This window comes from Neodiprion lecontei, chromosome 5, assembly GCF_021901455.1.
Source record: "Neodiprion lecontei isolate iyNeoLeco1 chromosome 5, iyNeoLeco1.1, whole genome shotgun sequence".
Lineage (NCBI taxonomy): Eukaryota > Metazoa > Arthropoda > Insecta > Hymenoptera > Diprionidae > Neodiprion > Neodiprion lecontei.
In genome coordinates, this window is record NC_060264.1 from 9,420,809 (window position 1) to 9,435,850 (window position 15,042).

A 15,042-nucleotide genomic window follows, 5' to 3' on the forward strand; every position below is an offset into this window, starting at 1 on the left:
AACTTTTGCCTTCTATCTTTTTTCATACAGCTATATCTATTATGCGCCTGCAGTGGTATTTAAGCGTTTTGTGACTACAGAGGTGATGATGTTCCATGTGTCACCGTATATTTTGCGCGTAATTACCAACATCTACTTCTCATTTTTCTCAAATATTTCACTGTGCGAAGGGTTCTCTCTTGCACGGCAATGTCGTTAAAACGCCTCGTGTTTCGAAACCTAAACAAAGGGCAGACCGAGTGAGGCGAGGCTGCATGGCGCGGCTTCTATTCGTTCGAGAGTCCGAGTCCACGATCCTCGACGAAATTCGATACAGTGACTGTTGAGCGTAATGCGCGTAATAAAATTCAACTACAACGCGGTTGACGATAGATTGAGAGGTATCTTCTCTGATGTTACACATGTATACCTATACGTATGCGTAGAGGGCTTTATCAAAGAAGGCGTGTGTATAATTTACTTCTATCCGTGTCGATATAATTTACAGTGAATTCATTCACCTCGTGTTTTCGAATAAAAACTGCACTTCGTTAATTCTACTGGAAGACTCCGCTAACAAATTTTACGTACCTATGAAACGGATTGTTGCTATCATTCTTGTTTTCTAAAGAAATCGTGTATGGTTGAGAATTAATTTGCCGCACTTACTGCATGAATGTCGAACATTTTCCTGATATTCAATATCACACGATGACGACGAAAGTGACACTTCGATGTAATGTGTGACTGATAGATAAATCTTGTCGTATTTCTATTGTTTCAGGATTTTTCAATTTAATGGAGTCTCCCAAATCCATTTGTCATTTGGAGGTTGAGCATATTCAACCGACTTTACGTGGTTCAAATTTCTCAGAAAATCCTCAGTTTTTATGTAAGCCTATTCGTCACCGGTGATGAGACTTTGAAATTAATTCACGTATATTTGTATAACTATATGTGTAGCGATGTATTTAAACAACTTATTTACCCTTTTAAATAAACTCATACTTTATTTCACAGTTTTTCGACACACATTCTTATTTTCGCAGGAAGGAAAGTAAAATCGGAATTTATTTTACCGTATGTTATCTTTAATTATACACGGGAAGGCTGAGCATTTTTTGTCTAAACAGCGTGAGATTGAATAATAGTTTTAAAAAAACATACCACCGAATGTACACACAGCAGAAACTGTAGCGCTTGTGCACAAACCGTGATATAATTTCGATGAAAGTAATTTTTTCCTCGATTTCACCAAATGTCTACCTTAACGTGCCGTCATATTTTACTTTATGAACACTGTGAGGTGTTCACATTATACCTACATAGCCCCTGGAATTACATTAACGTTCATAAATTGTTTCGCAAAGAAAACTATGTTGTCGTTTTCAAATGTTATATTTATGTTTGGATTGATTTACAGTCATAAATTTACTAGAATGTGCATTTATTGAGGTGAAACAATGTTTTGCGTTCCGGTAAAACATTCAGAAGTAAAATTTGAGAGTAACAATTGAATGTTTCTTAAGTGAATCTGATTCGGTAAAATCATCCACTTACAAACGAACTTCATTTGGCTCTGCAAAATGTTTCCTTGTAATTAAACTCAAAAACTATATCACCGATGAAAACTAAATCCTTAGTCAGTTATAAGTTACAAAAAGTTGCATCGATTCAGATCAAAATCGAGATGTAATTTTTTTCTTCTCTTTTTCATGATGGAAAGAACTTTGTCTACGGGTCAAATGAAAATTAATAACTTGTAAATTAAATGACTTTTTGTTTCTCCATATGAAAATAAAAACGAATCTGTGATTGCAGTTTATATCAACAATTGAAAATCCTTCAAGATGGGATGTATCGATCCGGCCTCTATGAATAAGCGGCACAAATATGCAGCATCGCTTCATCGAGTTGCGGTTGTTACAGCAACTCTTTGTTATCCAATCGATTTGTACGTCTGACAATGAACGACGAGTAGGTTGGACGCAGTGTGTGTAAACGACGCGCGCTTGTACGTTTCAAGTTTTAAACTTGCGATGAACTTTAAAATAGATCCCATCCACATCCAGTCATGACGATCATTGGGGTCGCGCATGGGGGTTCATAAGCTCAACTCACTGTTATCATTTGCATCCGCTCGTAACCAACCCGCCTATCTTGTCAGTTTCATTCCAGTCTGCTGGCGACGACTCCTCGAGTCGTTGCATTCCGCGGTCGACGTCCCTAAACTGTTGAACTCCCTCTTCGTGTATTACACGGATTAAACACACACGGATTACACGCAACACCCGCGTACAAAGGAAATTATCTCACACGTCGCATTCTTTCAAAAATCCAGTGTTTATACAGAATGTAATACGTGTTACAATTGTCAGTATATCGTTTCTGAGAATAACTGCGGGGACAAGGAAATAATAGTGTTCTCGAAAATCATTGTTGTTGTTATACGCGGGGTGATTTTTTTTTTCGCCGGTCATCGCACGTTACTTCGTATATGAAAAGGCAAGTGCAGACAATTCTTTGTTTTGAAAACAATGCATCGCTTGATTTTTACTAATCTCTTTTACACGATCCGCGTTATTACGCACGTTGAAAAGAAAGGGATACAAAAAAATAACCGATTTGTCGCTCCTTATCGTCGCAAGATTTATTTAAAGCTATATGTATAACAATCGTTTATCGTCATGTTCTTCGTAATCGGGTAATTGTGGTTTGTTTCCGCGCGTGATCTGTAATAACAACGCAAGATGATTCTTTCCTTTTTACATGCGGTTGAAGTTAGTCACGTTAACCAACAAGATATTGGAGGAAAATTCAATGTATTTTGTAATTACAGAATGACTTCGAAGTACGTAGTCGAGTTTATAAAATGTACGGACGTTTCGTTTTATTTATATACCGTTTACCGAATTTCAGACAATATCGCATCTTAAGATTGCTTAAGAACGATTCATTCTTAAGGGGGGGGTAGGGTTTTGAGGGTTCAAAAAAAGTGATTTTTTTTTATTGCATATTATGAAAGTATAGTAACTCAAGAATGTTGTCTGTTAATTGGAAGTCAATCGGAGCAAAACTCACAAAGATATAGCTTTGGAAGTAGGCGTGTCTCGAACGACTACCTGAGCTGTAACCGCTCAGCGGGAGGGCCGCTGTTTTTCAATCTCTTTTGTTATTGTCTCTAAGCAGTTTACAGAAAGGTCTTAGACAGAGTCATTGTAACGGTACCTGGTGTTGCTTCATTTTCGAAACAGACGCAGAGTGTAACAGTCGTGTTGTATTTTCTTACTCTATTTCATTGTGATATTTTTGTTGTTCGCAAAATGCCGAGAAAAGTTTCCAGAGAGTGTAGAAAGGAGACTGGTAAAAAGTTGTATCAAGCTAAAAAAATAGTTCCTCCGCATAAACGAAGAAACGATGACGATATTGAGGCAAGGAGTACGTCAACGAAAAAAATCAGACTAAGTTTTAGCCAAAAAGTTGCTGAAGATACAAATAAGCATTTCAGAATCATTGATTTTCTGTTAGTTTTTTCAACAATTTCTACGTTAGTGAAGTGTGCAGTTTGTGATAGTACAGTATCATTTCAGTGTTGTGGCAAAATAGGTCTTGGTTTCAAGATAAAAATAAAATGTGAAAAATGCAAAGAACCTCGTTACGTTCCGTCCAGTGAACGAGTAGATAATCATATGTATGAAGTGAACTACCGATTTGCTTTCGTGATGCGAGTTTTAGGCTTGGGATTAGCTGGTTGTGACAAATTCTGCGGACTGATGGATTTATCCAGTAATTTCGTATCAAAATCGGTATACAACAATTACTTGAAGAAAATGTCCTCCAGTGTGACGAATGCCGCAAAAAGATTTTTTGTTTCTGCGATTGAGGAAGAAAAAGCAGCTATGTGTAGAGAAAAAAATATTGAATCTTCATCAGAATTAACCGTATCAGGCGATGGAAGTTGGAAAAAGCGTGGATTTTCTTCTTTGTATGGCGTGGCTTCCTTGATTGGATATTACACCGGAAAAGTCGTCGATGTTCTCGTAAAAAGTTCATACTGTCACATGTGCGTTACTTGGGAGAATAAGCTTGATTCTGCAGAGTTCGAAGAATGGCAAGAGAACCATATAAATGAAGATCAATATTCTGCAAATCACAAAGGAGCATCCGGTAACATGGAAGTCGACGCAATTGTCACAATGTTCAAAGGATCGCAAGAGAATAACGTGAAGATTCGCAACTATATTGGAGATGGTGACTCGAAAACATATAGTGGTGTTATCAATGCTAAACCTTATGGTGAAAATTTTCTAATCAATAAAAAAGAATGTGTTGGACACGTCCAAAAAAGGATGGGAACTCGTTTGCGTAATTTAGTCAAAAAAACTGTGACTGATAGTGAAACCAAAACTGGAAAAAAAATCAACAAAAAAACTCTCTCAGGTAAAGGGAAACTGACTGCAAAAATGATTGATAAGCTCACCCAGTACTATGGTCGTGCAATTCGTTTCAATTCTAATTATGTAGAAGAAATGAAAAAAGCCATTTGGGCTACTTACTATCATTATGCCTCAACCGATGCAAAACCACAACACGAAAACTGCCCTAGCGGAGAAGGCTCATGGTGTGAATGGCAGAAAGCTGCAGCTTCAAACAAGCTGAATAATTTCAAACACTCATATTCTGCTCTACCAACTGATGTTTTACAAGGAATCAAGCCAATTTATGAAGATTTAAGCAAAGATGCTCTCCTAGAGCGATGTATTGGCGGATTCACACAGAATAATAATGAGAGTTTGAACCAGCTTATTTGGAAGATTGCGCCGAAAGTTGAGAGTGGTTCAGCAATTATCGTCGAATTTGCATCTTCAGTGGCTGCTTGTGTTTTCAATGAAGGCTGTGAAGCTTATTTAACCTTCCTAGAAGAGATGCGAATCAGTACTGGTCCAAGTTGTCATGGATGGGCGCTTCTAACCGACGATATTCGAATGAACAGAGCAGATGAGCGAGCAGCTGAAACCGCTAAAAATGATAGAATTCGCCGCAGACTTGATCAAAAAGATGCTTTGGACATTCTTGACGAAAGTTCTATACTCTATGGTCCCGGCATTGATGATTCTATGTGAGTAAAATAAAAAATAAATAGCTTACTAAGTTTTATCAGGGTCTTTTCGCTACGAAAAACTTTAAACGCGTTTTTCTCAAATCGATGTTTTTTGAGTCGGTGCCCTCTGTATCTCAAAATCTATTCAACCGATCGTTCTCAAATTTTTTACAGTATTTCCTTACATAATTTATGAGGTAACACTGTTGAGATTTTTTCGTTTTTGATTTTATTTTTTTTATTATTAACAACAATAGTCATGAATTTAGGCCAAAAATCGGTATTTTCACTTTCAAGTCTTGTAAAAAGTTCAAAAATTAAAAAAAAATGGAAAAACTCGACAGAGATACCTAGAGGGACATAAAAATTAAAGGAAAAACTTTGGTTATTTCATTTCAGATGATCCAGTGCTGAGGTATGACGTGCACCGCAAAATGTATTTTTTCTGAGGCGCCTGCGAAGAATTGCTGCCATTCGGTCAATTTTCAATATTTTTCAACCAATATTTCACAGAATATAGTTCAATTACTACTCTTTAATGTACAATAATCAGAAATAAATTTACTTTCACCATACGCCCAAAAAAAAATCTGTAAAAACCTGTTTTTTTCTGCCTTCAAAACCCTACCCCCCCCTTAATTCATGCAACGTTACAACAACTCGACTAATAACATCAAAGGAGTTTGTAAAGCCTTCAATATTCAATCCCATTCTTTTCAACCATACCAGATCCGATCACGTGTACTACAAATGAAAATGTAACGTGAATGTACGTACACGGTACACTAATAATATTAATTACGTAATCCGTCTACCTTTATATACCTAGGTTTTATTAATAGTTACATCCGTCATTGAATTGACTAGATTGACTGCGCCTAGCTTGTGCCGTGGCAGGGAAGAACAGACAGAGTTAAACGGAGAGAGTGAGTTGAAACGGTCGATCGTTCAACGTGCATAATAAGCAACAGATATTGTCTCTCCCCACCCACTCATTCTCTCTCTCGCTCTCTCTCTTCTGTGCGATGTGGCGTTATTATATACGACGTATATGCATATTGTGACGACACACGATCCACCAGTCGAACCTCCGGTGCACACTGTGCGCGGTGCATCAGTAGTGACTAGTGCGCGGAGGCACACCTGAAGCAGCAAGTAGGTAATCCACGTATGCAGGCGAGTCGCAGCAGCATTGACAGACCTCGAAGTAAAGCGTATATTATACCCACTCCGTGTACCGGAGCTCCGGTGCCACAGTCATCAAACTCGGGAGAACAATCTACGCTCTGAACCTGTTCGTTTACTACCCACGCAACTGCTGCCCATACGCACCTACACGACGATACACGCAAATCACTGAATCCCGGCATATTAGGTTCAACAATGAGCACTGGCACCGAACCGTACTCGCCTCGTTCTCATCGCCCTGAAACATCACCTCGAAAGACCTTTCTTTTTACACCGCTCTTTGCCTCGTGTGTAGGTATAAGACGTAGGTACTACTCATGTGTTGAATTGGATATAATACGGTCCTGTGTTGTGCAGCATGCTGTTTTGTCGGATTCATAACTGCGATATTTATGTGGGATGGTTAATTCCGTCTTGAATCGTTAATACTTGTATTGATTCATGTTGGTGAAAAAATCTCGTTGATTTAAGGGGGGGGTAGGGTTTTGAGGGTTCAAAAAAAGTGATTTTTTTTTATTGCATATTATGAAAGTATAGTAACTCAAGAATGTTGTCTGTTAATTGGAAGTCAATCGGAGCAAAACTCACAAAGATATAGCTTTGGAAGTAGGCGTGTCTCGAACGACTACCTGAGCTGTAACCGCTCAGCGGGAGGGCCGCTGTTTTTCAATCTCTTTTGTTATTGTCTCTAAGCAGTTTACAGAAAGGTCTTAGACAGAGTCATTGTAACGGTACCTGGTGTTGCTTCATTTTCGAAACAGACGCAGAGTGTAACAGTCGTGTTGTATTTTCTTACTCTATTTCATTGTGATATTTTTGTTGTTCGCAAAATGCCGAGAAAAGTTTCCAGAGAGTGTAGAAAGGAGACTGGTAAAAAGTTGTATCAAGCTAAAAAAATAGTTCCTCCGCATAAACGAAGAAACGATGACGATATTGAGGCAAGGAGTACGTCAACGAAAAAAATCAGACTAAGTTTTAGCCAAAAAGTTGCTGAAGATACAAATAAGCATTTCAGAATCATTGATTTTCTGTTAGTTTTTTCAACAATTTCTACGTTAGTGAAGTGTGCAGTTTGTGATAGTACAGTATCATTTCAGTGTTGTGGCAAAATAGGTCTTGGTTTCAAGATAAAAATAAAATGTGAAAAATGCAAAGAACCTCGTTACGTTCCGTCCAGTGAACGAGTAGATAATCATATGTATGAAGTGAACTACCGATTTGCTTTCGTGATGCGAGTTTTAGGCTTGGGATTAGCTGGTTGTGACAAATTCTGCGGACTGATGGATTTATCCAGTAATTTCGTATCAAAATCGGTATACAACAATTACTTGAAGAAAATGTCCTCCAGTGTGACGAATGCCGCAAAAAGATTTTTTGTTTCTGCGATTGAGGAAGAAAAAGCAGCTATGTGTAGAGAAAAAAATATTGAATCTTCATCAGAATTAACCGTATCAGGCGATGGAAGTTGGAAAAAGCGTGGATTTTCTTCTTTGTATGGCGTGGCTTCCTTGATTGGATATTACACCGGAAAAGTCGTCGATGTTCTCGTAAAAAGTTCATACTGTCACATGTGCGTTACTTGGGAGAATAAGCTTGATTCTGCAGAGTTCGAAGAATGGCAAGAGAACCATATAAATGAAGATCAATATTCTGCAAATCACAAAGGAGCATCCGGTAACATGGAAGTCGACGCAATTGTCACAATGTTCAAAGGATCGCAAGAGAATAACGTGAAGATTCGCAACTATATTGGAGATGGTGACTCGAAAACATATAGTGGTGTTATCAATGCTAAACCTTATGGTGAAAATTTTCTAATCAATAAAAAAGAATGTGTTGGACACGTCCAAAAAAGGATGGGAACTCGTTTGCGTAATTTAGTCAAAAAAACTGTGACTGATAGTGAAACCAAAACTGGAAAAAAAATCAACAAAAAAACTCTCTCAGGTAAAGGGAAACTGACTGCAAAAATGATTGATAAGCTCACCCAGTACTATGGTCGTGCAATTCGTTTCAATTCTAATTATGTAGAAGAAATGAAAAAAGCCATTTGGGCTACTTACTATCATTATGCCTCAACCGATGCAAAACCACAACACGAAAACTGCCCTAGCGGAGAAGGCTCATGGTGTGAATGGCAGAAAGCTGCAGCTTCAAACAAGCTGAATAATTTCAAACACTCATATTCTGCTCTACCAACTGATGTTTTACAAGGAATCAAGCCAATTTATGAAGATTTAAGCAAAGATGCTCTCCTAGAGCGATGTATTGGCGGATTCACACAGAATAATAATGAGAGTTTGAACCAGCTTATTTGGAAGATTGCGCCGAAAGTTGAGAGTGGTTCAGCAATTATCGTCGAATTTGCATCTTCAGTGGCTGCTTGTGTTTTCAATGAAGGCTGTGAAGCTTATTTAACCTTCCTAGAAGAGATGCGAATCAGTACTGGTCCAAGTTGTCATGGATGGGCGCTTCTAACCGACGATATTCGAATGAACAGAGCAGATGAGCGAGCAGCTGAAACCGCTAAAAATGATAGAATTCGCCGCAGACTTGATCAAAAAGATGCTTTGGACATTCTTGACGAAAGTTCTATACTCTATGGTCCCGGCATTGATGATTCTATGTGAGTAAAATAAAAAATAAATAGCTTACTAAGTTTTATCAGGGTCTTTTCGCTACGAAAAACTTTAAACGCGTTTTTCTCAAATCGATGTTTTTTGAGTCGGTGCCCTCTGTATCTCAAAATCTATTCAACCGATCGTTCTCAAATTTTTTACAGTATTTCCTTACATAATTTATGAGGTAACACTGTTGAGATTTTTTCGTTTTTGATTTTATTTTTTTTATTATTAACAACAATAGTCATGAATTTAGGCCAAAAATCGGTATTTTCACTTTCAAGTCTTGTAAAAAGTTCAAAAATTAAAAAAAAATGGAAAAACTCGACAGAGATACCTAGAGGGACATAAAAATTAAAGGAAAAACTTTGGTTATTTCATTTCAGATGATCCAGTGCTGAGGTATGACGTGCACCGCAAAATGTATTTTTTCTGAGGCGCCTGCGAAGAATTGCTGCCATTCGGTCAATTTTCAATATTTTTCAACCAATATTTCACAGAATATAGTTCAATTACTACTCTTTAATGTACAATAATCAGAAATAAATTTACTTTCACCATACGCCCAAAAAAAAATCTGTAAAAACCTGTTTTTTTCTGCCTTCAAAACCCTACCCCCCCCTTAATTTTCACGTGGTATCACTGTCATCGTCCGAAACTGCTGATCTTGTTTGACATGGATAGTCAATGCGAAAGATGCTTATTCGCCAATGAAACCGTTCAGTATTTTGTGTATGATATAAAAGTGCTTCCGTATATTGACGGTTATCTTTATTATGGTTAAAACAAAGATGAAGAAGCAGTCCGCGTCATCTTTCGTCTCGTGTATTACAGCTACGATAACGGAAGTTTAAAACAAGGACCATAAATGCTATGGTGTGAGATATTTTATAGGTATATATACTATATATATATGCAATACATTTGTTGGAATAAATCTGAGCATTAAGCATGCAGGTGCAACAGGTTTGTTAGTCAAAATAGAGTGAGAGATTACTCGGTGACCGGTAGATGTTTGTTTCATTTATGAATCGTTCGCATTTATGCAGGCATCGATTGTATCTCTAGTCGATATTATTTTTCACATTATTATGGAACAACGAAAAGATGGAGGTACGCTTCCCTTTTTACTCCAGGTACTTCAAATCCATGAGTCATTGCTATTAAGGAGATTTGAAATTCGTTACGTCACACTGTCGGTCAAATTCGTGGGTTGGGTGACAATACAGGACTCGAATGAAAGTTCAGCTTAAGGCAATCTTACGTTTCCTCTTGACCGACTGAAATTATCTTTATTACAATTTCTCGATTCGATCTTTAACGAAAATGTTATTTTTACTGCCTTCTTCTCACTGCAGATCTTCCGTGAAGAATCGAATCAAATTGCGAAGTTTTCAGGTACCTAGTCAGTGAAACCAAGCAAGAGAACTACTTTGGATTGATATTTCTACACTGATCTGTGATTCATAAAATCATATAAGTCACGACCGCTAAAAATAATTTCGGATCTTTGAATGTTCTTATCAATATATTAAAAAGAACAAAAATTCATTGAGTGTTCACGTTATCGACTTGTTAAAGTCACAACCTTTCAAATTTCTCTGTGATTATAAAGTAGGTATACAGCATCGTATTCATGTTCAAGCTGTGTAACGTGAAATATCTCTTTTTCTTTTATACTCGCGTAAGTTTTCTTTGACGATTTCTGAACAAAACCGCGACTACGCCCAAGTTTTTAGTTCCACAACACCAATAGTTATCTCCGGGACTACGAAGGCAATCTTGTATAGAATATGCGTTATGTGGTCTTGGAAATCTGGTCGAGAAACAGAACGCAACCATTTTTTGCTACCCGTTGAATTTCATTCAGACTTATTTTCTCGGTCCGCTAATAGTTGACGCCGATCTACCATTAAACAATGTAAATGAGCATAATGATGAAAGTAAAGTTAAGTCGTTTTTTCGATTATCGAGTGTGTCGCTATATAATCGCTCTCTCACCTCAAATTGAGTTCTCTTTCTCATGACTAATCACTGTTCCTATGAATCACGCTCATTGATATGTGGGTTTGAATAAAAAAAAAATTGAATGGAAGCGCACATAACGTTTTGTGCGAAGTTGAAGTGAGGGGAATCGGCGATTTAACTGCAAATTGATGTCAGAGGATTATTATTATACATACATATAATAATCTGTATGTATATATCTACGCACTATAAAGAAATAAAAGGTTGCCGGGAATCTTTTTTGCATTATAATCGAGGTCGAGTGCATAACTATGTATGTCGTTTTTAGTGGAACGTTTTCATTCGCGCAATCCTCGTCGACTTATGATTAAATTTGCATTATCATGATCTATTAAGACCGGACGATGAGATAAAATGGAAGCAGAGAAGATTCACGACTGCCTACGAAATATGCATTTAACAAATATCTTTATATAGATTTACTATCCATGTCTTGCTTTTAATTTATTACATTGAAACGAGAAACTGATATTATCCCGCGATCAAAGAACTCGACAATGAATACATAACTACGCAATTATAACTAATAATTACTGTTGCGTGTCGTGTTTGGAGGATATAGGTAGGTACATGTATTATAACGGACGATACGCTCGATGTGTTTTGCTCGACTTCAACCGGCTGCATATATCGTGTGTACGTATGTATGTACAATACGTGCATTCGAATGCGGTAATCTGCACTCTTTATTTACCCACGCGGTAGTATTACAAATAATTTGCGGTATGCGCGTCTGCCTACGATTTGTACATACATGATGCAGCTAATCAGCGATTGCTGCATTGTAGGATGCGATATGAAAACTCATTTATGAGGTTTTAAATCTAGATATGTCTATACTTATACTATATGAAACGAAAGCGGGACAAGTAACATATAACAAAGCTCGCCTACAAGTTTCCAACATGGATATTCGCTGATATAGTTGAAGCTATTTGAAAAAAATATATTTTTATGTCAAGAGTCTTTGTGACAGATATTTTGCAGAGAATAACGTCATATTTGAAGCTGAAGAATCGAAAAAATGCAAATTTTGTTTATCGTCATTGTAGAGATCATTTGCTTGTGATGAAATTCGTACAGGTATTAATGGTGTTTTGTTTATTATTATTACACATGAAACGACGGTTTGATAACTTTCTCTTATTAATTTTTGATGTATTTTTCTGTTAAAGATGAGCCCCGTTCAAGATGTAGATCATGGGATGACGTAGGCTCAGCTAGAATGGAGTCAGCTAGCCAACAGCACAGAAATCCTCACCCTCCGTTGGAGGCAACGAGGTCGACGCAGTCAACTCAGTCTGCGCGTAGCGAGGATTCTTGGTGTTCTGCATCCGATCATGACCTTTCTTCTGATGATGAGAGCGAGAAAAGTAATATCAGTATTAAGTGAGTATTGAGTGAAATATTTTTTTTATCTTGATCAACATCTGTTCCTTTAACTACCTTCAATTTCACAACAGGAGCAACGGTCAGTTGAGGAATACTTTACACAAGGCACGAACGCTTTGTGACAAATGGAGGTCTCAGAATTTGAGGGTGAACAATCCGCCGGAGCCGCTAGAGTCGCCTAACAACCAAGGCAGACTTTCGAGGTGGTTTAGTATCCGGAGGGGATCCACAAATCAGTACGATGTGGATACGTGTGACACCATTTCCTTAACCAGCCCGATGAAAGCTTCGCAGATGCCACAGTTGCGCGAGGTATGTTTGAGTTAATTTTCAGAAAGATTTCATACAAGTCGCATATGATATTTCACAGGAAGAATCATTACATACGATTTAGATATGTTTAATTTAGAAAAATCAAAAGTATTCTGTTTCACGAGGACATTCAGTATGTCTGGAAATGATCAAAATCCTATAAAATTTTCGGAATTCTGTGCATCAATTGCACTGTATACTTCGAAAATATTTTGAATATTTTCTTATACTTGCGCTTAGGTTGAAGAGGAAAATGGAGCTATGGTACAGTTTCAATGTATGCAGCAGCGCAGACAAGCGCCGCCAACTCTTCCTCCTGTTCCTTCTAATTTGACACCTCAACAACTCAAGAGAAGACATATTGTAGCCGCGATTGTTCACTCGGAAAATAGCTATGTTGCTACCCTGCAAAGGCTTGTTAATGTATGTTCATCCACAGTTTTTTTTCTTTCTATTATTCCTACTTATTTTGTGAACATATGGAGTGGTCGCGCAATTGTTACACTGTCAAATATGGAGATTATAACACCAACTTTTCTCATTAATGCTCTGATTATTGTTTATTTTACAATATTCTTATAGGATTATAAAAAGCCTCTGGAAGAATCATCTCCACCTGTACTTGGCCAGTCAAAAATAGCTACGTTATTTCACAGGCTACCAGAAATATTGCAGTGTCACACGTTGTTCAGAATAGCTCTAGCTGAGTGTGTACGATCATGGGATAAGGATGAAAAATTAGGTGACGTGTTTGTTGCGAGCTTTAGCAAGGCTATTGTATTGGACATATATAGCGGCTTTATTAACAACTTTTCCGTCGCAATGGATCTGGCTAAACAGGAATCAAAGCGAAAGACTGCTCTGTCTGATTTTTTTAAGGTTTGTCAACTTGTCATTGACTCTTCTTGTTCAAACAACTCACCAATTCTGTAACAGTTTGTTTGCGACGCTTGATTCTTAGCAAGAAGAGAATATTTTGAAATACATGTGTCTTAATTTTCAGGTCAAACAAATTAGCGCGCACGACAGATTGTCATTTTTTGGACTGATGGTGAAACCAGTTCAGAGGTTTCCACAATTTATATTATTTTTACAAGTAAGCTTGAACTGAGTTACAATTACTTTCATTGCTCAGTGAATCGAGACTTCTTATATTAATTATTACTACGTGTGCATTTCAGGACTTATTAAAACATACGCCCCAAGGGCATCATGACAGAATGTCGTTGCAGCTGGCATTGACCCAACTAGAGAGCCTGGCAGAGATGTTAAACGAGAGGAAACGTGAGGCTGAACAATTCCAAGCATTTAAGGAAATGTTACGTCACGTTTCTGGCAAACTCTCTCATCGTCCCCTTTCCTCTTCTTCGCGTTATCTAATTAGAGAGGATAACGTTACGCAACTGGTAAGTGTTGAAGTGACTCATAAACTACGAGATTTTATTATATGCATTGATTGAATGATTTAAAATATTCCCATTTCAGGAATTCAATCAAAATGGAATGATTACCAAGTCTAAAAGAAGAAGACTGTTACTATTAAATGACTTAGTTGTATGCGTATCTGTTGCACCAAGATCTACTGAGGATTTTTCTGGCAGTGAACGCCTAAGTTTAAAGTGGACATATCCTGTTGCTGACGTTGAGGTATATTTACTGATTTTTCCTTTACTTTCCTCAAATTCTAGTACAGAGAATGACAATTTTATTCGGGAATTCTTATGGGAAAAATTCAATTAAAGATTCAGGATACCAGTACTTCGCCAACATTAAGACGTTTATTAACGGCTGGATTGAATAAAGGCGGCAGCTTGAAATCTGATAGAAGCGGAGAGTGTGGGCAGGCAGGTGCAGATAGTTTGTGTGCCGAAATGAGTGACTTGATGCAAGATTACGAGGTCATGTCAAGGATAAGTGATCTTGTCGCTCAACTCAAAGGGTCGTATAACGTGAGTTAACTGTATTAAATATTTTTAATTGCAACGTGACGTTTTGTTCTCTCATTGGATTGCATTAAATCAACTTTATTGCAGGGTATGACTCCGGAGAATACGAAACAAATCTTACAATCCATACAATCGTCGATACAACAGAAAGACGAGGATATGATATGGGCAGACAGCTGTTGTCTACAACTAACAACGAAACAGGGCCAGATGTATACATTTCAGACTGAAAATCCGTTTGTCAAAAAAGATTGGGTAACGGAGCTGAGACTCGCCCAGCTTGCTCTAGATCCTAATAATTCACCAGCGTGGGAAGTTCCCGAACAAGAACAGAGACCTTCGACAAAAATGCCTCTATTTGTTAGCTCACAACCTGTATATCACTCGCAACATCAATCGGAGGTATGTTGTACAGAAATACATTTTTTTCTTGTTTACAAAACTCGACACTTGAGACAAAGTATGCGAGCTCAAA

At 37.6% G+C, this 15,042-nt stretch overlaps 3 protein-coding genes across 10 annotated transcripts in view; all 3 read left to right on the forward strand.

The window, feature by feature from the left end:
* Positions 1-15,042, forward strand: part of LOC107224081 (rho guanine nucleotide exchange factor 10) — a 67,201-nt gene that overhangs the window by 46,854 nt on the left and 5,305 nt on the right. For 6 of the 8 annotated variants that reach the window (XM_046740886.1, XM_046740887.1, XM_046740890.1 and 3 more), the window contains 9 exons: positions 12,093-12,306; positions 12,381-12,621; positions 12,862-13,044; positions 13,204-13,500; positions 13,625-13,717; positions 13,803-14,027; positions 14,107-14,268; positions 14,364-14,570; positions 14,655-14,969. In XM_046740886.1, coding sequence (XP_046596842.1) covers positions 12,093-12,306; positions 12,381-12,621; positions 12,862-13,044; positions 13,204-13,500; positions 13,625-13,717; positions 13,803-14,027; positions 14,107-14,268; positions 14,364-14,570; positions 14,655-14,969 — 1,937 coding nt within the window. Of the gene's footprint in view, positions 1-6,286; positions 6,577-12,092; positions 12,307-12,380; positions 12,622-12,861; positions 13,045-13,203; positions 13,501-13,624; positions 13,718-13,802; positions 14,028-14,106; positions 14,269-14,363; positions 14,571-14,654; positions 14,970-15,042 lie in introns of those variants that run through there. The other 2 variants (XM_015663994.2, XM_046740891.1) reach the window with 2 other exon arrangements.
* Positions 4,455-5,639, forward strand: LOC124294652. The gene is made up of 2 exons (XM_046740898.1): positions 4,455-5,098; positions 5,480-5,639. The coding sequence occupies exons 1-2, from the start codon at positions 4,509-4,511 to the stop codon at positions 5,481-5,483; spliced, it is 594 nt and encodes a 197-aa protein (XP_046596854.1). The 5' UTR covers positions 4,455-4,508; the 3' UTR covers positions 5,484-5,639.
* LOC124294653 lies at positions 8,251-9,435 on the forward strand. Its single transcript, XM_046740899.1, has 2 exons — positions 8,251-8,894; positions 9,276-9,435. The coding sequence occupies exons 1-2, from the start codon at positions 8,305-8,307 to the stop codon at positions 9,277-9,279; spliced, it is 594 nt and encodes a 197-aa protein (XP_046596855.1). The 5' UTR covers positions 8,251-8,304; the 3' UTR covers positions 9,280-9,435.

What these genes read in the sequence shown, in the direction of transcription:
- LOC124294652 (XM_046740898.1), top strand. Translation starts at nt 4,509, where the DNA reads ATGAAAAAAGCCATTTGGGCTACTTACTATCATTATGCCTCAACCGAT.
- LOC124294653 (XM_046740899.1), top strand. Translation starts at nt 8,305, where the DNA reads ATGAAAAAAGCCATTTGGGCTACTTACTATCATTATGCCTCAACCGAT.